General features: G+C 40.8%; 2 protein-coding genes and 1 long non-coding RNA gene across 3 annotated transcripts; 2 read left to right on the forward strand and 1 right to left on the reverse strand.

The window, feature by feature from the left end:
* Positions 1–183: 183 nt before the first annotated feature.
* On the forward strand, positions 184–24,482 carry LOC136349285 (RNA-binding protein 12). The gene is made up of 4 exons (XM_066300736.1): positions 184–316; positions 14,114–14,289; positions 21,208–21,651; positions 21,703–24,482. Exons 2-4 carry the CDS (start codon positions 14,147–14,149, stop codon positions 24,047–24,049), a joined length of 2,934 nt encoding a protein of 977 aa, XP_066156833.1. The 5' UTR covers positions 184–316; positions 14,114–14,146; the 3' UTR covers positions 24,050–24,482.
* Positions 4,960–9,447, forward strand: Sf3b3 (splicing factor 3b subunit 3). The gene is made up of 2 exons (XM_066300735.1): positions 4,960–5,570; positions 5,661–9,447. The coding sequence occupies exon 2, from the start codon at positions 5,710–5,712 to the stop codon at positions 9,358–9,360; it is 3,651 nt and encodes a 1,216-aa protein (XP_066156832.1). The 5' UTR covers positions 4,960–5,570; positions 5,661–5,709; the 3' UTR covers positions 9,361–9,447.
* Positions 18,679–19,364, reverse strand: LOC136349372 (uncharacterized). Its single transcript, XR_010733791.1, has 2 exons — positions 18,897–19,364; positions 18,679–18,840 (listed from the first exon to the last, which is right to left on the reverse strand). It is a non-coding gene; the product is annotated as an uncharacterized lncRNA (long non-coding RNA).
* Positions 24,483–24,498: the final 16 nt, after the last annotated feature.

Consider the following 24,498-nt stretch of genomic DNA (forward strand, 5'->3'; position numbering starts at 1 on the left):
GAGATTTTCATAACCACTAATATATTTTTTCTATTATTAATTAAGCATTTTTTCATTAATTCAAGGTTTTTTCGAATATTTATTTTTAAATCAGCCATCAACGACGCCAGCCATGCTGATTTTTGCGTCAATCAAACGTCAAGTACTTCACTTCATTGTGAACCATTATTAACGAGAGCCCCACGCCAAGAATTTCCCCAAGAAATTGTGAATTTTTATCCATTATTGCTTTCCCAACGACTTATGTAGACAATTTCCCACAAGTTCTACTAAAAATTGAGCATTTACGGTGAAAATTCAATACGTGTTTGGCGAGGTAAGTTGTGAAAACTTCAATCAAATCGGAGCCTTATGAGGCGTCGAAAATCGAAACAACAACATGGCCTCCGGCCACCCCGTTTGCAAACCTGACTAGTACTAGTACACCTAAAACTGCATTGTTTTCGGGATTGTGAATGGTTTTTGGCAGAATTACTTTAGATCTTCTATATTTAACCCACAATTTTGGAAAAACGTTTAAGAATCGGGTCTTGTCGATTTTAGTACCTACGCAATAGAAAGTTAATTTTATTTTTAACACACAAATGCCCTCATCCTTAGAAACGATCGATTTCCAGCCAGTTATCAGTGTCCTCAATGATCTTAATTGTCGTCAAATATTACATCTTGTCAACAAAGAATCAGTTGCATATTAATAGCAAATCTCGCAAGATTCACGTGTGCAGCCAAGAGATTACACTTTCTGGTTCTTTCTGACTGGCAAAAGGATTGTGGCAACAGTAAGTATGTTTAAAGGTGTAATTATGCTCATGCCAAGGTGATAAAAATGTTTTTTTGAGTATTTGCTCTGCCAGATATAATTTGACCTTCAGTTTTATCTGATAAATTTTGTGTATTCATGTAATCATTGTCTCCTTTTTACATTTAAACCCATATTAAATCTCTACAAGGTTTCACAATGATTGCTGACATAAAATTTAGGATGCCCAGTATATATTTAAACATATTGGTTAAATTGAGGGGTTTCTCTCTGGCCCCATAACTTATTATTTCATAAGAAATACATATGTACATACTAATAACTATATGGTGGCTTCGATGCTCTTCATACATTCATTTATGTTTTATCAAAGTGCCTTTGTAAATGTCTATAGGTTTGGTTTGATATATGTTGCTGAAAATGTGTTTCTTTTAATTTTATTATTTAATGTCAAGCTTTCACATAGAGAAAAATGGCAAGATCCAATACATAAAATTTACTAAAAAATCTTAGAAAAATGTATACAAATGTACAAATAAATGATCTATTAATCAATATCAAGTTATAGAACTAGGCCATACCTAGCCCATTTCTTGTAAACAGTTGCTTTTGGAGCATTAGCTCAACTTTCTAAGACCACAATTCAAGCCTAGAATTGAAAAAATGAATAAAAGAATTTTACTGATGAGCTTGATAATACCTATTGCTAAAAAAATTGTTCATCTAAGGGAAAACCTTGACTGCAAACCTTAATTCATCAATTTCTGAATGTTACAGTCAAAAGTTCACGTTAAGCTCCTCAGTTCTCAGACCTCTTTTAACAAATAACAATTTTTGCCAATAGAGCCCAATAACGGGTACCATGTAAAGGTAAAAGAGACAACACCAACGGCCATCCGCTCACAAGTGATTTTACGGGAACTTCTGAAGTTGAAACGAGTCCCTCCGCTGAAAAAATGGACTGCATGGGCTTAAGAGAGCGATTATTGATTACGCACACAATGTTAGATAAATAAGACCTATAAACGTCCTGTATTTCCCCACAAATTCCTTATGTTTGGCGATTTGAATATTGATGGTTTGACTAATGACGAATCTGCCTTCTGTCCGTTGCAACTCACAAATTTATACAACTTGAGGACGGATGTGGCGGGGCCAACGGAAGATTGTCCTCAGCTCTGCAACTCAAATTGACATTTGACAACGTATCTTGCGACGATCTGCCTTTTTTATTTCTGATCGCTAAGACCAACTTTTGAAGTTTGACTGCGTTCGACGTTTAACTCATTAAAGTTTGACTAATCGTCTTTTTCGCAAATGCGTCCTTCTGGCCCTGCGGTCACTGTTGTGTTCTAGACTACATACTAAGTGAGACTTGGAAAGACGCGAGTTTTACAATGTCTGTGGATACGAAATGTGACACCTTTTGTAAGACTTACTGGTTTCGTAGATTCTGTGCAAAGTCTTAGGGATGGGCTGAAACTCGAGGCTGAGTGAACAAGATTAAGCAACTCTGTCAACATATAAAGGATCTATACGTGCGGTATCAACAGACATAGAAGCTGTTAAGCTCATTTTTGCTGTAAACCAGCGAGAAAAAAACTGAAAAATATTTCGAATTTAGAGAGGCCCCTGACCACAACCAAATTGTGAATTCAAGAAACGGACTAAAATTAGCTTGGAACATTTTCAATGGTGCGACCAATAAACTTAGATCCCAACCCGAAATGATTATTAAAAAGAACGAAACCTTCATACATAATTTGGGAAATATTTATTGCTTGTTTAAAAAGAGATTTATATTTACTATGAATGCAAAATTTGTGCCTGTAAATAATGCTTTTCAGTACCCAACAATTTTCTGTTCCTACTATGAAAATTTAAATCTTACACGTTACCTGCCGAATAAATATTCATTGAGCTTCGATTAATTTCCTTTCGCTAACACTTTTCAAGCGTGTTGCCTGACTTATTTCTAAACCGTTGACTTCCGTAAAACTTTAATATTCCGAGGGTTCCGCCCCTGTATTTTCTATAGTTTGGAACGTACGTTAAGAAGCACCGTAAATATTTTCACCGTGTATTACTTACGTGCTGCAGAAGGTCTCCGTTCCGCCTCTGAACTTTTTTTTTTTTTAACGGGGTCCCTTGTGTGCGGTTTCTAAAAATTTACGATTCACAAGAGGTAACAAGTGTTCCAGGCTTCCTCAAAGAGACAATATCTTTTTCGACCGATAGATTTTCGTGTTATGTGTCAGTGTTGTCAAACTGTTGGCTTCAATCCATATTTATAGTATTTTTATTATCAGTTGAAACTGCTAAAAAAAAACTTAACTCCGGCACACATTAAAGGAATTCAGGACATAGGCGTAACATTTTTTTTTTTTTTTTTTTTTTTTTAATTACTGTTATGTGCAGGTTTAATTATTCTCATCGTTAGTGGAGTCACAATCGATGCAAATTGTTTCGGCTGGATTAAAAATGCAATAATAGAGCGAGAACCGCAAAATTGTACGTCCGTGATCGCGTCACAATTTGTTAGTTCCATACTACTTTTCGAAATTTAAAGACTTTATTAAGTCGAATAATTTTTCCTAAAATACATATAATTTTTATCCCTCACGAAGTTGATTATATCTTGTTTTTCTTTTTGCACTTTTATCAGAGGTTTTGGTTAGTAGCCGGGAATGATACGAGGTGTTCTCCACTACATGACCGAGTTGGAGGGATGTTTCGTAGTAATTGTTCGGTGATCCATTTTTCGGATAGTTGGCAGAAGATTGGCTTACATGTCTCGTGGACAACAACAGGCCGTCCGGCACAAATCCACTTTCACTGCCAGCGTGCAGAATATCGATTCGTTCGCCTCTGGACCATGGAGTACCTAAACTGCATTTTTTTAAGTTACTCATCCAACCATGTTTAATTACGTCGTGAGTGTGGAGCCACGTGATACGCAATTATAATTATAACGTGAGTAGTCTTTTTAGCCTTTATCGAGTCGTTTTTAGTGTAGGTGCCGTATTTTCTCTATAAAAATGGTAGACGATTCTTCAAATAGCATCTCGATCACCATCGTCGATTTGTTGAAATTTTCGAGAGAAGTTTCTTTCACAGTTATGGTTTATAACGTTTGCTTCCTTAATAACCCGATAAATCGTCGATAATAAAAATTTCGTCATTTTGCTTATTCCCGTTACAATACTTGTAACTAAATTATGCATGTTTTCCTTGCTTAAATAGTCGTAAATACTCAAAATGAGACGTTTACACTGCACGTGTAAGTCTTTGTTTTTCAAGTCACTACTAGTTCCTGCGGAGTTCACATTTAATTCGTTTTCCAAATGGTTTTCAAATGGCCTCCAACAAGCCATACCTAACTGATACACCTACCAAATCAATACGCTCGTAATAATACAATTAGTCCTATGAAAAGTACACTTATACTACGAATTACTCAATTTAACTACGTAACACTACAATTTGACAAGAAAAATGCCATTTGAAATGCCCTTGGTGGACATCGCTGTTTCCAGTTCATTTACACCTACCAGTACTAGTCTCGATAGAGAGTACCGGTGCACCGCAAACGTTCATGGTTTCCCAACGCAGACCGAGGTACTATTCACTTTGATCGGCTGGCTTAAGTACCCCAAATGTTTCAGGGTACCGCCACCAAATGGTACCGTGGAGGTTGACGGTTATAATTTCATTTTGCATCGTGATATTTTTTTATCATCTCTTCGAAATCGAGGTTTTCAACTGATATTAAAAATACTATACTTGCATACATTTATTATTTGTTTTCGATCCCTGGATTACCTCATTGTAGTGCGAGGTCTCAGACATTATTTTGTGACGTTGCTTGGTGAAGAAATGGACTATTTGGCTTCTAATAATGGACATTGTTCTTCGGTCGGGGTAGATTCGATAGTTCACAGCTGGAAGGTCCTGCTCGTAATTCCGTCCAATAAACAGCACAGAGCTGGCCTTATCAGAAAACTAGGCCCACTGAGGCTCAAACAGATTCAGGTCATCATCGAGAAGAATAACTTGAATGATTGTTGATGTGATTAATAAACCACGCGGCCTTTGTTGTTTCAGGGGAACCTCCTTATTAAATCAAGATTTCGTCTAAAAATGCTTCGGTAATCAGCCTATTGAAGATGAAATGTTTATACATTTTTGGGGTTTTCAGAAGGAACTTTTGTTCCAATTTCAATGAAATCTCCTTACTAAATTAAGACTTCACTTCCAACTTTGACCAGATGATAAACTAATTATTGTAGAAAAAATTAGCATGAATTTCAAGATTGTTAGATGGGAGAACTTCGTGATTCAATCACACAAGAGCCTCCATACTAAATCAGTGAGATTTCGCTTAAAGAAAATTTAACAAAATTCAGACGACTTATTGAAAGGAAAATTAGAAATGTTTATTGTTATTGGTTGTTATACCAAGAACACGAATGTTACGAACGAAGAATGTCTTTAGTAAACTATCGGGCGTAAGACTCAATTTCCAGTACCATCACTGGAAGTAAATTTATTTCATACCTTCTGAACTGAATCATTGTGCAGTCTCATATGACTCGGTTTAACATTGGACAGTCCATATTCACACGTTCTTTCGAAATTTCTAAATTCTCAAGTGTTCTCTAAGTGAAAAGGAGGGCTCCTTTGCGTATGCCAATTAGCTCAATGCGTGTTTGTGGGTCTAACTATCAAAGGATTTTTCGCCACTTCGCACACATTACCAGATGTTTTGTGAAGGATTTCCGCGACGTGCCAATCTCAACCAAAAAAAGGGGTAAGTGACATGTTTTTACTTGATTTTCTTCGAAAGAACGTGTACGGGACTCGGAACTTTGACACTAAACAATTTCTGTCTTGTTTTCAGATCACGGTGATGACTTCGCAGCAAATCCACTAAAGGAAATTGAACTAAAATGTATCTCTACAATTTAACGTTACAACGGGCCACGGCCATAACTCACGCCATCCATGGCAACTTTTCCGGGCAAAAAATCCAGGAAATCGTCATCTCCCGGGGGAAAAACCTAGAGCTTCTTCGCCCCGATCCGAATACCGGCAAAATGCATACTCTGCTGGCTCTAGAAATATTCGGGATTGTTCGATCGATCATGGCCTTTAGGCTCACTGGAGGAACTAAAGATTATGTGGTGGTGGGTTCGGATAGTGGCCGAATAATTATCCTTGAGTACCATCCTCAGAAGAATATGTTCGAGAAGATCCATCAGGAGACCTTCGGGAAAAGTGGCTGCAGGAGAATCGTTCCAGGACAGTATTTGGCCACAGACCCCCGAGGTAGGGCTGTAATGATCGGCGCTATTGAGAAACAGAAGTTGGCATATATTCTGAACAGAGATGATCAAGCGCGTTTGACAATTTCATCCCCCTTGGAGGCGCACAAGAGCAACACTTTGGTGTACCACATGGTGGGGGTGGACGTAGGCTACGACAACCCCATCTTCGCCTGTTTGGAAATCGATTATGAGGAATCCGATATTGACCCCACTGGAGAGGCTGCTCAGAAAACCCAGCAGACTCTAACATTCTATGAGCTGGATTTGGGGGTCAATCACGTAGTGCGCAAGTACTCCGAGCCATTGGAAGAGCACGCGAATTTCCTGGTTACTGTGCCTGGTTGGGAGGACGGTCCCTCAGGAGTGTTAATTTGCTCAGAAAATTATTTGACGTACAAGAACCTCGGAGATCAGCACGATATTCGTTGCCCAATTCCGCGAAGACGCAATGATTTGGACGACCCAGAGAGGGGAATGATTTTTGTTTGTTCAGCAACTCATAAAACCAAATCAATGTTCTTTTTCCTGGCCCAAACTGAGCAGGGAGACATATTTAAAATCACCCTCGAAGTGGATGGAGGGATGGTCACTGAAATTAAGCTGAAATACTTCGACACAGTCCCAGTGGCTACGTCAATGTCGGTTCTAAAAACCGGGTTTCTCTTTGTCGCCTCAGAATTTGGTAATCACTACTTATACCAAATTGCTCATTTAGGGGATGACGATGATGAGTTGGAGTTTAGCTCTGCCATGCCACTAGAGGAGGGCGACACTTTCTTCTTCGCGCCACGGCTGCTGCGCAATTTAGTACTAGTAGATGAAATTGAGAGCCTCTCCCCTATCCTTTCGTCGAGAGTAGCGGACTTAGCCGGCGAAGATACTCCTCAGCTCTACATGCTCTGTGGCAGGGGTCCTAGATCTTCATTAAGAGTCCTCAGACACGGATTGGAGGTCTCAGAAATGGCAGTTTCGGGACTGCCCGGGAACCCTATAGCTGTATGGACAGTTAAAAAAAAAAGTGATGACGAGTTTGATGCTTTCATCATAGTCTCGTTTATCAATGCCACTTTGGTGCTCTCAATCGGTGAAACTGTCGAAGAAGTGCACGACAGTGGTTTCCAAGGCATAACCCCTACATTGGCCTGTGCAGCTCTTGCTGACGATGCGCTGGTGCAGGTCTATCCAGACGGAATCAGACACATCTGCGCAGACAAGCGCGTTAACGAATGGAAGGCCGGCAAGAAGGCCATAGTTAAATGTGCGGTGAATCAAAGACAAGTGGTGATAGCTCTTGCGGGGGGCGAGTTGGTTTACTTCGAAATGGATCCTTCAGGAACATTGCACGAGTACAAGGAGCGCAAGCGCATGAACAGCGACGTTTTATGCATGGCTTTAGGCAGTGTGGCTCCAGGAGAACAACGATCTTGGTTCTTAGCTGTAGGCCTTGCAGACAGCACCGTCAGAATCATATCTTTAGACCCAGCGGATTGTCTAGCTCCACGTGCCATGCAGCCTCTACCGAATTGCGCAGAATCTCTTTGTGTGGTTGAAATGGGGGGAGGCAGGGAAGCTGAGGGAGGCAACAGCCAGATAGGCAGTACCTTATATTTATACATCGGTCTGCAAAATGGAGCCCTGCTGAGGACGGTGTTAGACCCGGTGACTGGGGATTTAACCGACACCAGAACGAGATATTTAGGTTCCAGGCCAGTCAAATTATTCAAAATACGCGTTCAAAACTCCGAGGCAGTTTTGGCGATGAGCAGCCGCTCATGGCTGAGTTACTACTATCAAAATCGGTTCTATCTCACTCCCCTGTCCTACGAAAGTCTAGAATACGCCTCTGGCTTTAGCTCTGAGCAGTGCCCTGAGGGCATCGTTGCCATTTCCACCAATAAACTGAGGATTTTGGCTTTGGAGAAACTTGGGGCGGTGTTCAATCAAATTTCTTTTCCTTTAGAGTACACCCCCAGGAAGTTTATCATACACCCAGAGACTAATAATTTAATTATCTTGGAGACTGAGCATAACGCTTACACAGAGGAGACTAAAAAGCAAAGGCGATTACAGATGGCGGAGGAGATGAAAGAAGCGGCTGGAGAGGAGGAACAGGAGCTGGCAAGGGAGATGGCGGAAGCCTTTTTAAATGAGGATTTACCGGAGAATGTTTTTTCAGCCCCTAAAGCTGGTCACGGCATGTGGGCCTCACAGCTTAAAATCATGGACCCCATTAGCGGGAACTTATACAAAATCCTGAAATTCGAGCAAAATGAAGCGGCAATGTCTTTGACTTTGGTGAAATTCCATGGACAACCTGAACATCAATGGTTTCTGGTCATTGGGGTGGCAAAAGATTTCCAGTTAAACCCGCGCATTTGCACTCAAGGCTTTCTGGACACTTATAGAGTAGATGTGATGTGTCGGGAATTAGAATTTATCCACAGAACCCTTGTGGATGAAGTACCAATGGCGCTGTGCGCTTACAACGGTAGACTTTTAGCGGGGGTTGGAAAGATGCTGAGACTGTACGATTTAGGCAAGAAGAAATTGTTGAGAAAATGCGAAAACAAGCACATTCCTAACGGGATAATAAATATCCAGGCGATTGGCAAGAGAATTTACGTCTCGGATATTCAAGAATCGGTCTTTATGGTTCGCTACAAGAGGGCCGAGAACCAGCTTATTATCTTCGCCGATGACACGCACCCCCGCTGGATCACTTCCACTTGTATCCTGGATTACGACTCTGTGGCCACCGCTGATAAATTCGGCAACGTTTCTATTCTGAGACTGCCCCCCAATGTGACCGATGACGTGGAGGAGGACCCCACCGGTAACAAGGCATTGTGGGATAGAGGATTGTTGAACGGGGCTTCTCAGAAGGCCAACACGATCGCCACATTTCACATAGGAGAAACCGTGACGTGGCTCCAGAAAACCACACTTATTCCTGGAGGCAGCGAATCATTGATATATACCACTTTATCTGGGACCGTGGGGGTGTTAGTACCCTTTACTTCCCACGACGACCACGATTTTTTCCAGCATTTGGAGATGCACATGCGCAGCGAGAACTCGCCCCTTTGCGGCAGGGATCATTTGTCCTTCAGGAGCTACTATTTCCCGGTGAAAAATGTCATCGATGGGGACATGTGTGAGCAGTACAACTCTCTGGATCCAGCCAAGCAGAAAAGTATCGCCAACGACCTCGATAAAACCTCCGCAGAGGTCTCCAAAAAACTGGAAGATATTAGGACGCGGTATGCGTTTTAAGTGTCTCAGTACCATAAGTTTAGAGTTAAGACTCGTTTTTGTACTTCGTTCTAAGTTCCTTTGAGAATAAATTCGGTTGGAAATTCAGTTTTGATTTATTTGGGAGGTGGGGGCTGCCGAAGAGAAACTCTCTTCCAGATAAAGTTGTCAATTCTCAGATTTGCCTGAACCAACAACGCAATAATGGAATGAAGGCTCTGCGGATGGTATTTTGTGTTAAAAAGTGAACGAATATGAGACTTTAACAAATTAGTGTCTATGCGAAGAAAGAAGAACGTTTCTGCGCATGGGTGGAACATCTGTAAGACGAGTCCTCGATCATCAGGCAGCTGATTGCGTGTACATTTACGTCATATGTGGAAGGTATTTATGCAGATAATCCCTTAAGGGTCTGTCCACATTAGCGGCATCAGTTTTAGTCCTCTAAGAGAAGCTAGTGATTCCATGTCAAGTCACCATATGGGCTCGCAAGTGTGAACGCACCTTTAAGGTTTAGTATACTTATAAGCGTTTTTGGGTGGCACTGTTTTAAACTCGTTTGTTGTGTGGATTATCTTAGACTACTTATTTCCATGCGAGGACACTACCAGATAAAAGTTAACCCCACAATTTATACAATTATACATCACTGTTTGGTAAATGATTTAGTACTAGTACTTTCATGGCTGGTTATAAATATACAAGGGCATTTAAGACTTCAGTATATTTACCACTTCGGTCACCTCTTACCGTCGTGTGTCTTGATACGTCGTGGAAGACGTGAAATCAATGAGTTGGAGTCCCAAGTAGCAGCCTCATGGTTAAATTTGGTCATTTACGGTCCTGGCGTGATTTTACCCGAAAACGACATCATATTTCGACACAGTTACTACGTAAACTTCGATTTCAAGCTGAAAAATAGAAATGTTGCCTCAGCTTTGTTGTAAATAAAAATCAAAGGCGTATGAAAAAAAACTACAACAATGGCGAATTTAATCCTATTTAAACGTTTCAGGTTGTCATAAAATTCTTGGCTTGATTCGACGTCAGTAGTGACCTTTATTTCAAGAGAAAAGTATTTCCAAGCATTGCGATTACTTGCCAAAAAACGCTGTTTTGAGGTTTTAAAAAAAAGGTTTTTGACCCGCCACTGCAGTACTTGATTGACTGTTGAAAAGTAATTGTCATTGGAAGTTGCAGGTAGAGGTTATTACGTCGAAAATCAGGGGCGGTCCTTGAAGGAGAAGGGGGGTTCGTAACTGAAATGACACGATTTCGCGCGTTGCTCAAAGTTTTATTGCTTCAGAAATTCTGAGTGGAGCGGCTCTGAGAGGATCGACAAATTGGAAAAGAGCTTGATATCGGTTGTAGTAGATTGTACGTCATTGTAGATGTCAAATTTATCCTACTATTTGATGCTGCCATTGCCAAATGTCAGAAATTAAATACATCAAGAATCGAGGGCGCAAAACTACTCGCAATCGTCTCAATGACGCAATTTTTTGCGCAGTTCGGAATTTCCCAACGCGTCACTGAAAACCTTGGCACGACCTTGAATCGTACTATATCGATTAATGCGAAAATATTTCACCAATGCAAATAAGTCATGTTGAAATTGTCTGGAGATTTTTCTATTTGGCCGTCGATTTCAATAGTGACAGAATAATTGACACGAGCGATTTAAATTACAGTAACAGTTGACTCTTTGGCATATAGGTGGCAGGCGAAACGCCATTTTGCGTTGCAAGCCCAATAGAAGTCATTTTGATTTGGGCATCAAAGTACAAGAATGCACGTCTAAAAATAATCTAAAGCAATGCAATTTGATGTCTGAGATTTTCTATTTTATTTTAAGCTTGCTGCTTTGCCGGGAAATATTCTTAACACCTCGATTGTTTTTTCAATGTGGTTTAAACTTGAAAACGCAAGGGCGTGCACTTCTCAAGGAGTCGTTTTTGGATTTCTTTTTTTTTATCTTGGTATGCTACTGGCGACTTCAATTTCATAATGAAATGTCACTTATATGATCGATATCTGAGTGGTAAATCACCGCAGAAACATTTGGCCGTCAATTTCAATAAGGGGATGACTGACAGGTGACGGGAATGACCCTGACAGTTAACACTTCTAGCACATAAGATAAAATTTTCCGTTAATTCGCCTGGCAAGTTTTTGAGCCAGAAAAATATATTTTCATAACCGAAGTTAATTATTGATGACTTGATCGACATAAGAAAAAAACGTGAGCCTCTTTAGAAGAGTCTACATTTGCAACGGCGCCGCTTTCGCGAAACCTTTCCTCGTTAGGATCTCTAGCTAAAGAAAGTCGTGACTGATGACCCATACAAATGATATGCAACAGAAGGCATAAAGTTTACGCGGATAGATTTCAAAATGGCAAATACTTAATTTGACGTCAATATAAAATCCGACAGGCGTCTGCAACATGGTTTAGCTACATTACCGCGCTGGAGCGGATGTCCGAATCCGCCATCTGTCGACCAGAATTACAGGCCAAGGGAAAACGCTTTAAGCGTCTAAAAACGCTATTTTATCAGTCTCAAAGCACAGGGATGTGGATCTGAAAACCTCACAACGCAATTCGGTCATGATATTGTCCAATTTTATTTTAAACTTCCTACCGTTCTGGGACAGGAGTTATCACCGTGCGCTACTGGACACCTAGATGTTGAATTTATTTTATTTTATTTTATTTTTTTTACGAAATTGGAAATTTGATTTCATTGCGACAGCGCAGGTGCGCGCGTGTCTCGCAAAGTTCATGCAAGGCAGTTTGATTCTGTTTTCCCGTTTTATTTTATTATTTTTTAATACTTGAAACGCCACTGGACACCTAAATTTGAAGGCAAAAAACTGCATAAAATTACGAATAAAAAAAAATCCCGAGCTCCTGCGAATGTCTGCGCGTTTAAAGCAGATAGTAATGGTGTTTTTCGCAGGTAAAAATCCCCTTGAAATCGTAAAATTTGATAATGTGGCAACGATGGTTGCTTAAAAGCGACCTGCGATGTTTAAAAACGAAGGAAAAGTAAGACATTTTCTTTGTGTTGGACAAAATAGCAGATATTTTCTGAAAAACGACAAATTCTGCCTTTGTCTGGCAATATTATCAGGAGTGTTTTTGTGTCTAAAACGTGGCGTTGCTAATCCTACGTGGGCCAAGGAAAATTTTTGCTGGATATAAATCTTGAGGGACGAGTGTGAGTGTCTTTTGACCCTATAGGGACTGCGCTGCGTCGAAACCAGAAGGGATGCCATTTTATCGATGTCACCAAAAACTTCCCTGGATAATCTGGATCTGGTAGGTAAGGTCGGCATTGGTATGTGGAAATTGATTTTTCCTGTCCACTGTCGATTTTGCTCCACCTGGCACTGTTGCCATATAGATCTTTTTTCCGAGAATCTCATTTGGGGATCTGGAGCAAACAGAAGCGCTGAGCAAAGTTAGCTTTATGGCCTGGACATTTCGAATAACTGGACTTATAATGGATCGGGGCTAATAACGTCAAGTCCAATATAATAAGTTTATCTGGAGGATAGTTTCTATGTCTGCAGCTTCCAGTTCAAAGTTTTTATGGATTTTTTTGGCAAGCATCGGGGTTTAAATAGGTCGGAACGGAAGGGATTTTTAACCGTTAATATCCCGTGTAAGAAATTGAAAATTTAAACATCTTGGTCAACTTTACCAGGAGGACGTTATCCATGGAAATCGCCCTCTGGGTAAAGTTGATAGTGCGTCGATCTGCTGGCCTTTGGGCCAGGCTTTTCAAATGCCTGGGAACTTCCAAGATTATTTCCATGAGAATTATCACAGTTAATTACTCCATGCGATTGATTCCAAAAATACCTAAAAAAAACTTGCCCTTTTACCCCCAGAATAATATACTTCAGGTAAAGTTGGAGGGAAGTCAATAAACACAGGCTAATGATATTTGTCTAGTTTTGGAGACGCTGAAGCTACCAGGAATTCATTTATCGCAGGAAAAAGCTTTTTTTAGCTGGATTTTAGTCAAGCAAGGTGTTAATTCAAGAAGATGCCGATCCTATGACTACAATCTGTTTTAAATGAAGTTCTTTTAAATTTTAATTTGGTGCCAGATAAAGTTAACAAGTACTTCTAATTTCCCCTTTAAGCTCTGTCGGCTTTCGTTTGGTTTATTATTTCTCTCACCGTAAAATGTTGCGCTAACTGTGGATTTCTAAAAAGTTGGTAATTATGAAGCAAACCGACGAAATCACAAAATTAACTGATGGTTTTAGTGCCAGACAAAGTTGACCAACACCTCGAAATGCCGCTTTAAACTATTTCTCGTTCCGCACTTGTATTCAGAGGATAATCACATAGACCAATTCGATTTGTACCGGATATGTCATTCAATCCATCCTCACATTTTATGCCGGATAAAGTTATCAGGAAGATGCTAATCCCGTGAGCAAAAAGAAAGTCCTCGTAAATTTGGGCTAGTTCTGGTTCTAATTGTGCCAGGTAAAGTTAACCAATCAGATTCATCCCTTCGATTGAAAATGCACTCCCATAAACTTAATGTCTGCCAGATAAAGTTATCACTACATGCATAAACCCGCCTTAATTCAGCAAAATTTCCCAATCAATGAAACTACTAATAAATACGGTTCATTTCCGCTGGCAACATATGCAGAATGGTTAAAGACTCTCTGGGGCTCTAAGCCAGGGCTGTACTAGTCTCGTCAGCACATAAACCCAATACACGATGGAAGTATTCTCTCTTTCTAGGTCTGCGTCAAACACGCCTAATTAACGATCAAAATGAGCATTATAATACGGTTGCAAAATCTTCCTTGGTCAGCGAATGCCTTGGACATCCGGCAGTTCTTCGGCGGCCTTCAGATACCCGAGGGAGGAGTTCATATTGTCGGAGGAGAGTTAGGGGATGCGTTCATTGCCTTCAGGTAGCTACAAATCACCACTTTTTACGTATTATAATTAGTTTAGTCTTGTATGTTCACGTATAGAGGGGTGAGTCGCATCTAGAAAGTAATCAGGATTGAGCCTACAAGTCTCTCTCCTCTGTTAAATCGAAAACCATTTCTTGCTTACTACTTTAACCGTGAGTGGCCAGTCACCCTGGGGCGAAGTATCTTGGGTGGGAGTATTCGATGTTTTATCTGTGGCTCCGATTTCTGAGCCACTCGGCATGTTAACTTGGGAATTCGTAAACAATTCCAAAGAACTATCGAGGAAGTGCCTCAATGCCTTTTTGAACGTAAACAACGGAATTTGGGTATGTTAACTGGAAAGTTAATCGTTCCCCTTGGGGTAAGTGGCAAGGAAGTAGAAGTCTTCTGTGCGCGTGTGCAGGGTGTAATGTAATATCATGGAGATATTTCGAGGGGCAATGGTGCTCTGCAGAACGATAGAAAAAGCTGCTAATTGACCCGTGGTCGAAAACGCACCATTTTTTATATATATATATATACAGAGTGGGAAATTTTTAAGTTTTTTCTTAGATTTTACTTGCGTATTTTCTTGCTTTTGCTTTGAGTCAAATTTTTGGAATTTCATGCACCAATTATCTTCAAATCCCTCTACAACAAAGTATCAAAGTCGCCGATAGCCGTGTAGAGGGTGTTTTGCTTTTTCGGTATGTACCACGTTGTGCTTTCTATCATTTTTCGAAAAAACTCGTGCGAAATGTAATACCAAATTAAAATCCCTCTTTCATTTCTTTCGATTTTGGCATGTTACAGCATTTTCGCATTTTCGACAGTTTCTGTAGAATTGGCAAAAACATCTACCAGTGCATCTTAGGAGTATGAAGGATATAAGGAAAATCATCCGGCTCAGTTGTCGACTATCTACAACAACCTGACTACAACTAACCTGAACTAACAACTCGGGACACTTGATCAAACTTTTTCAGAAATTATAAATCTACTTGAAAGGAAAATTTTTAAAAAAATGTGAAAAGTTGCCACCCAGTATATCGAAAATTGTGCCTTTTTGACTATGCGTCTTTAAGCATTTTTTTCATCATTTTGCAGGGTTCTATCGCTGCCTAAAATATCCCCATGATAATATGTTACACCTTAAATAAGAAAAATTGATCCGATAACGGGAAAATGCGATTGGCTATGAATCAATAACAGTTTGAATGCTTCATAGAAGAGAAAAACACATTTTTTCTCCCTTAAAATATCCTCTATACCAGATTGCAATCCTTATGCTGGAAAGTTGCAATGGGGAAATGGATCGTTCACAAATGCGGGATGTTGCAGGTCGCCAAAAAATATATACAGGGTGTCCGGCAAGTCGATACAATAATTTTAGGGGGTGATAGATTACGTGATTCTGAATCGATTTAACCAAACATACCTGTATACCAAGCGTTACAGTTTTCCTGATAGTTCAGTTTTTAATATTTTTTAATTTAACTGTGCTCTTTCACAATTGTTGGAGGGTAGAAGAACACCGAGCCTTTTGATCACAAAAAAGTACTAAACTTTTTTATTGCCTATAGATAATTGTTTAAATTATTTAAAGGGTAAAATCTAAAATGGCTTCGTTACCTACTTAGAACTACATAAACGTGTCTTCCGAGCTTGTAATAAAGCGAAGAGTCGAATTCAAACATGGATTTATCATAATTTAAACGTTTAGGTGTAGGTTTATTCAAATTTCTTAAAAACTTCCTTAGGCAATAGTCTTTCACTCATGCTGAAAAGATTCTTAAGAAACGTTTTAAAAATGAGAAAAATGAGCGTTTTACGTACCCGAGCAGCGCATCCACCAAAACGTTATCTACTAAAAATGATATTAAAAATGAAGATATTTGCTAAAAACGCAAATGTGCTGGGATAGCCATCGTTTTGGAAGAATATGTATTCGATGACATCATCAAGTATTCAGGTAAAACAATTCTCACCGAATAAAAAAACATCAGAATTCGAAATATATCTAGAAGAACTCAAGAGGAAGGTGAAAGAAAACAAAAAGAAAGTGGTAGTTGCGGGAGACTTCAATGCTAAAAATTTAATGTGGAACTCAGTTAAAACAGGGGAAAGAGGGAGAATGATGGAAGAATTTATGGAGGAGACGGATGTGGTAGTATGCAACGAAGGAAACAAACCGACATTTGAAACAGCTAGAGCAAGATCAATAATAGATATAACTATGCAACCAAATAGTGGAAAATGTAAAGTGAAAGACTGGAGGGTGGGGGAGGATGAAAATCTGAGCGACCGCAATAATATACAGGGTGTCCGGCAAGTCGATACAATGATTTTAGGGGGTGATAAAAACAATTGTTTTACCTGAATACTTGATGATGTCATCAAATGCAAATTCTTCCAAAATGATGGCTATCCGGCACATTTGCATTTTTAGCAAATATCTTCATTTTTAATATCATTTTTAGTAGATAACGTTTTGGTGAATGCGCTGCAGCGGGTACGTAAAAAGTTCATTTCTCTAATTTTTAAAACGTTTCTTAAGAATCTTTTCAGCATGAGTGAAAGACTATTGCCTAAGGAAGTTTTTAAGAAATTTGAATAAACCTACACCTAAGCGTTTAAATTATTAGGTGTTTACATATGACTCCTCGTTTTTATTTCTAGTTCTATTTTCTTTGAAAAAATATTTTTTTATTTAAGGAATTTTATTTAATTTTTTGCTCCGTATTACCAGCTTTCTATTTATATACGATAATTGCTATATGACCTTTTAAAACTTTTCAATTAAGGTTTAAATATGTCCAATTTCGTGCCGAACAAACATCATTTGCGGGAAGCTTTGCTCTTCCTTTTCCGTCTTAAGAAAAACGCCACTGCCGCTCATCAAATGCTCGTTGAGGCTTATGGCAATGATGCTGCATCTATAAGAACTTGCCAACAATGGTTTCAGCGCTTCAAATCAGGTGATTTCGACCTCAACGACAAGGAGCATGGTAAGCCATCGGAAAAATTTGAAGACGAAGAACTGCAGGCTTTGTTGGACGAAGACGCCGCACAAACGCAAGAACAACTCGCATCTTCCCTTGACGTCACGCAGAAAACGCTTTCGGTTCGTCTTCACGCTATGGGAAAAATTCAAAAGGAAGGAAAATGGATGCCTTATGAATTGACGAAAAGAGCAACGAAAAACGACGTGTGAGATCTTGTTTGAACGTTTTCAAAGAAAGTCTTTTCTACATCGTATCGTGACCGGAGATGAAAAATGGCTTTACTTCGACAATCCAAAGAGGAAAAAATCACGGGTGAGCCCGGGTGAGCCAACCACTTCGACCGCAAAGCCAAATATCCACGGGAAGAAGGTATTGCTCTGCATTTGGTGGGACCAGCTCAGCATACTGTATTACGAGCTTCTCCAACCTGGCGAAACAGTCACTGCCAATCGTCACGTCCAACAACTAGTGCAGTTGCGTAATCAACTCGCAGTAAAGAGGCCAGAATGGGCGGATCGACACGACAAAGTCATACTGCTTCATGACAACGCAAGGCGTCATGTCGCTCAACCAGTCAAGAACACCTTGAAGAATTTCAAATGGGAAGTCTTACCGCACCCGCCATACTCGCCAGATATCGCCCCGTCGGATTATCACCTTTTCCGTTCGATGGCTCACGGTTTGGCAGAGCAGCGCTTCCAGAATCGCCAAGAAGTCCAAGAATGGCTTGATGAATGGATCGCTTCAAAACCGACGAATCTTTTTTACGATGGAATCCATAAACTGCCTGATCTCTGGGAAAATGTTGTCGTTAACGATGGAAATTATTTTTAATAAAAATTGTTAATAAATTTATACGGTTTCAAGCAGTTTTGAAAATGCGTAAAAAAACGCGGAGTCATAGGTATACACTTAAGAAAAAATATTAAAAACCGAATTATCAGGAAAACTGTAACACTTGGTATACAGGTATGTTTGGTTAAATCAATTCAGAATCACGTAATCTATCACCCCTTAAAATTATTGTATCGACTTGCCGGACACCCTGTATGTTTAATTAATTTTAAATGCCCTTTATTTTACCAATAATTTCGGTTATACAAAAATAATGAAACACGAAATTTTAGTCATTTTTGATCATCGACATTTCGTCTGGTTTTTCTCGAAATATCTACATTTGCCGGTGCTTGTGGTGCAGAGGAGTTTCAGTAGCTAAAAGCTCGCAAAAATGTCCTCAATCAAAATCGCGTAATTAGATGAAATCGGTCTTCCAGCACACAACACGGCACCAAACCAATTATTCTTCATTTTATTTTCTTCGGGAACAACGGCCGAGTCCACGCAATAAGGAATTGTTGGAGTGGTGGCAATGCACCCTCTTCTCGATTAAAACTGAGTATAACAATCACCCTTTATTGAGAGCTCGGACTAAAGCGTTTGTTAGGCAGAACTTAACTCGAAGTCTTAACTCAAGGTCGATGAGACTTTCAGTTATTCCTCACTCAGAATATTGAGCTAGTACAACACTCCAACAACCCCTACTTGGAAATGGGGGTTTATCCTAAAAAAAAAAAAATGATCTTTTTCGGCATCGGGCTCCGGGGACCTATTCCTTACCATTTGCCCACCCCAACCCTCACCGAATAGTCCTACTGCGAAAACTCCACTTTAGTTACTTCAAATAACTTTGTTCCAGCAGGATGAACAACCGATTAAGGGTCGTCAAATGTAGTAACGAATTGCGCAAAAAGTCCACCGGTGCACTGCGCATATTCCTAACTGGGTCTGACGATTCGAAGTCGAATTAATGGAAAAGACCTCGTGTTCCATTTAACGTTACATTGGACGAACCGTTACGTGCAATATCGGTCGTCCTAGAATGGTACGCAGTCAGCCTCAGGCCTCCGCACTAATCGAACATTTATATTAAGACGCAGGAACCTAAAGCTCCCTGACATTCTCAGTAATTTTTTGGTGAGAAAAAGTCACCTTGGTTTCTGATGGTATTCAAGCACATCCGATTGACACCAATCCAGGGACACACTGCAACAATTGAATCGACTGGCTATTGATCATTATCAGGCACCATAATAGTCATCAGCGCACGTCATAGCTGACGTAACGGGGGTCAAATAGGAGGAGTCGTTCAGTTTTAGCACGCACAGTGCTAGGCTCTCTTAAACGTTAAGATGACCGTCCTAGTTTAGGTTAGTTTGAGTTACTGGTGGATTGCCCAGATCAAAAGCATTTGTTTGCGGTTGTGCAAGGGAGGCGTGAAAGGGACTTTACCAAAAAATAATACTGCAACCTTATGTCTGGAATCGGTGGTAATATAAGCGACACAGACAAATGCAAATAAGGCGAGTCTGGCTGCTGCTAAAATCGAAAATATTTCATTTTAATAAGAAAAACGGTCAGATACTTCACTTTTTCAACGTGTTATTAAGAGGGCTCCCTTTAGCCCTATCGAACCACACATGCATTGTTCCTCATGCATGCCCACGCAAAAACACCGGTGCTGATCAATAGGTGTAAACTCTCCCGTAGATAGGTATACCTTAAATAAATAACAAATAAGGATGACGCGGAACCGGTCATTAAATTGGCGATAAGAAGTGATTCCAAAATGCGATAACAAAATATCGGATGGTTAAAAAAAATTGGGTGGGAGGGGGATGAGAATATCTCGGAAACTAAACTCTAGAAAGCGTGTCAAAACCGGTGTATCCGCCTCAAAAAACTAGTAATTTTTTAAAAGGGACATTTGCTTGTGAAACCGCCAGTTTTGGACTTATTTTGAACAAATTTGGAAAAATTTCGTTTTTCCCCATATTTTGTAAACTAATTAAGATTCGGCAGCACCGTTTTCATATAATATTTCACTATTAAATTTGACAAATTTTATTTCATTAAGGTCAAGTTGTATGAAAGGCGGTTTAACGATGGCCGGTCGGTCGACGGAACCAGCGCTGGTACTTGCACCGTCTTGGGTCGATAGCGTTGCTATTCGAAAAATCTGAGAGTTAACAAATCCAAGTTTTAAAAAACTGCATTTTCTAGGCTTAGGCCCTGTGTGGCCATCCGCTGGGGCTGTGTAAATAATCTGAAAAGACGTATGAAGGAAATCGATACTTCTAGCTGTGTGCTACACAACAAAATTGGCCTAAAAGATCTGACCGTTTGCAAATCTATGGAGTTAGTCGTGGTGTTTTTGCTTGGGGCTTTTTGATCGACCTGTTCACTGAGGCCAAAAATTGACATCAATCGTCAACGTTACAGGCATCGAAGGTTCCGAGCAAAAAAGATGTTTTCAAAATTTGGTATTTATTAACTTAAAAAAGTGACCGTTTACACATCACGGAGGTTCGAGTTTCCCAAGCAAAGAAAAACGATTATTATTCCTCTGACAGCTGGTATATGGGTAGTAGGTGTACCAAGTGACAATGGAACGCTGGTACACCCTGTAGCCTTTTTGGTATTTCATGCACAAATGTTAAATTTGAACAACTCGTACAAGACAGCAGTACGATGTTTCTAGATAATTTTGAAAGCCGTGTTACTGATGGTTTAACAGGAATTGGCCCTAATTTGGGTTTTAAAGGGGGTACTCCGTACTTTTTTCACATATTTAAGCTGCGAAATTTATTCCATCCTGCACGCAAACGGCAAATATTGATCGTTTATTGGCCAATTTAACAATTATTAAAGCACAAAAAGTTAGTTTCTGGATGCCAACGATATTTGCAAGTTTAAGCCACCCCGTATAATAAGTACGTAGTAGGTTTACCCTTGCAGCGTTTGAAGAATCGCCTCCAAGAAAGCGTGATGACGATCTTTAATTAGAGGAAAGAGCTCTGCCTTTTCCATCTACACTATATATTGACAAAATACACCACCATGGCATTGAAAAGAATCTTTACCGTTATAGTACCGACGAAGACGCCCGCCAAGCGTTCCTACGCAACGATGGCACCATCAAAGGCATCCAGATCAAGCTCATGCTCAGTTCGAGGACCGAAATGCAGCGCGTCATTGAGCAGGCGCGCACACAGAGCATGTCCGCTTTCATGCTCCCCAGCAGTACTAACGCGTCCGTAGCCCCCACCCCTGTGCCGGCGGCCGTACCGCAGATGCTGCCGGCGGCAGTGCCGGAAATCCAGAAGGAATCTTTAAAAAATCGGAATAACGATGATATTTCCGAGAAGAAGCGTGATAAACGTCGTTCCAGCCGCAGCAAGTCGCGCGAACGCAGGGATAGATCGCGCGAGAGGAGGCGGAGAGACCGGCGCAGCAGGTCCAAAAGTCGCGACAGGAGGAGGCGCGGAAGAAGCAGGAGTAGGGGCAGGAGCAGAGACCGTTCCAGAAAAGAGCGGTAAGTCTTGTACTTGAACATTTGAAATGTTTATTAATTGAAGTTCATTAGGACCAAGAGCAACGAAAGGAAAATAGATAAACCCAGGAACTCTCCACCCAATCAAAGAGATCCCAAAAATGCAAATCTAACAGATATATGGAACAAACCAGTGCAACCTATGATAGCCTCTCCCAGCAACCATTTCCCCGTAGAGGCCCCATCAATTTTAGGATCCGCCCCCTGGGGTCTGGACCAACCGGTCAAACCCAATGTAGCGACAAGCCTGGCGACCAATCTACAGGCGCGGAAAATGAACGGATTCCAGTCTCTAGCCAATCCGCAGCAGGCACGCGATCTTTTGAACTCGCCAATGGGAAACAGCTGGCCTGCGGCCAATCCACCGTCGGTGAGGGAGAACTTTGGGAGAATGGATTTCTCAGCTCCCGATAGAAATCGAAGGAATTTTTTGGGAGATGATGGAATGATGAGACCAGCTTTTCAAACTGATCAACGCGCCAGAAGGGATTTCAATGATTTCCCCCCAAGACCACAGAGGGAGGAGGGGGAACTGCGTTTAGGACTCAACCCCCGGAGGTCGAGATTTGACGAGAATAGTGGCCTCAACAAAGGTCGCTTTGACAATACGGAGTGTCCTCCAAATGCCTGTGTGTCTTTAAAACCTTTCAATGACTCATATGGAGATTTAAGACGCTTTTTTGGGGGACTAGGCATTAACTACAAAGGGATCAAGATTATAAATGATGAATTTGGAATTCGCACTGGAGTCTGTTTTATCCAGTTTCGAGATGAACAGACCAAATTAAAAGCCTTGGAGATGGATGGTGCAAGTTGTAGTGGTCAACCTGTAACAATAAAATCAATCAGTGATGAGGTATTCGATGAAGCCATCGATCGGTACAATCCGAAAATGGGAAATTTTCATTTTCAAGCAGAAAATTTGGAACGCGTTCGGAACACCAAAAAATTCTTGTCAAATGAAACGGAGATTTCTGACTTTGTTTGCCTAAAAGTGGAGGGTTTGCCCAGTGTCGTGAAAGAGCAGGATATCTTGCACATATTCTCGCAACATCCTCTCATATCCCTTCATTTGGATATTAGGCCCAAAGGCGGCACTGTGGCATTCGTCAAGTTTAGCAGCAAAGAAGTGGCCAAGATGGCGCTGAAGGACCAATCTCATCACGTGATTAACGGCAAGACCCTTCAAGTGAAACCCTGCTCCGATGAAGAGTTCAAGAAATTTGAGGAGGTGACATCTGTGAAGCAAGATGAAGATATGCAGGAAAATCACTCTCTTTCAGGAGAATTAATCACTGATTGCCTCAGTCTTGCTCACCTGCCTGTTAAGAGCAACGACCGGGACATTTCCGACTTTTTTTCGGATATTGGTCTGATCCCGGCCAAGATCCACTTGATCAGCGACAGTGCGGGATTTACTGGACAGGCGTACTGCGAATTTTATACTCCAGAAGAGGCGGCAAAAGCCGTTAGCAAAGACAACACGATGCTGGGACACAACACCGTTCAAGTCCAGCTAATATCGAGAACAGATATGGATGGAATCCTTAACAATTCACTGCCACATCCCGGACTAACCCCTGGAGAGACTTTGGCACTGAGCACTCCCTTGCCTTTGATACAACCAAGCAATACAGCTGAATCACCTAGTCCCAGACCTGTTGATGATGTAGTGCTGGAGACCGAAGAGAACGATCACCAAGAGGAGACAACTGAACCCGATGACGACGTTCAGTTAGTCGAAGATGAACCCGTAAAGGAAGGTGAACCAGTTCGATTGAATTTTGAAGCACCCAAAGGACTGCAAGATATGCCGATGAGGTCGCGATTCAACGGCCCGCGCAAGAGTCGCTTCAATAACATTAATAACTTCAACGACAATAGAGGCCTCAACATCAATAGCGACTTTAATGATAATGACGGTTTCAACGATAATGATGACTTCAATAATTGTGGCTTCAACGGACCTCAAATACGTGGCCCATTCGGGCAGAGAGATCAACAGGGAAGGTTTAATCACCTAAGGAACAACGTTAACCCAGAAAATGGCAGGCCATGTTTCAATATCCGAGAGGGTCCTCCGTTTCCTCGCAGAGGCCTCCGCTTGGATATGGCAGAGGAGGAAGGCGATCAGGACTCAATGCCTGGCTGCACCGTTTACATGGACAACGTCCCGTACAAGGCGGGAACCAACGAGATCCTAGACTTTTTCGACGGATACGGTTGCACAAACAACGTGAGCAGACGGTACAACTCGAACAATACTCCCAGTGGAGAGGCCAAAGTGACATTTTATAACCCCAAGGACGCGTTTAAGGCTGTACGAGAGCTGCATGGCCAGAAAATTTGGAATCGGACGATATTTTTGAGACAAGAGTGAATTTTCAGTGCGATTTTCCCTCACTGAGGGAATGGATGTATTCCAAGATGCCGTCAGAATGATTCCGCTACTGGAACATGAAAGGCGACACCCGGAGGACTAAGAACATAAGAAAATTAGTAATTCGGGTATAAATGCCATCTGAGCGTCAGTATTGCTATGTCAGTACGCTCATTGGTAGCCAACTCATGTTACCAACGGGTTCTCTGGATTTATCATTTTGACGCCATCTTTGGATCTTGTAATGAAGGAACCGACCTTTCGATTCTCGGTTTAGTTTGGGTGTTAACAATATAATGGACATTGAGGAATTGTTTTGTATATAATTTCAAGTAGCGGGCACATTTGTATTATAGGTATTTATAGTGTAATTTATTGCTGTTGTCTTCCTTTGTAACAGACATACTTCAGAATGTAAAGTTTTTCTTATATAGCGAAGTTGTTTTATT

The sequence above is a fragment of the Euwallacea fornicatus genome, chromosome 37, assembly GCF_040115645.1.
Source record: "Euwallacea fornicatus isolate EFF26 chromosome 37, ASM4011564v1, whole genome shotgun sequence".
Lineage (NCBI taxonomy): Eukaryota > Metazoa > Arthropoda > Insecta > Coleoptera > Curculionidae > Euwallacea > Euwallacea fornicatus.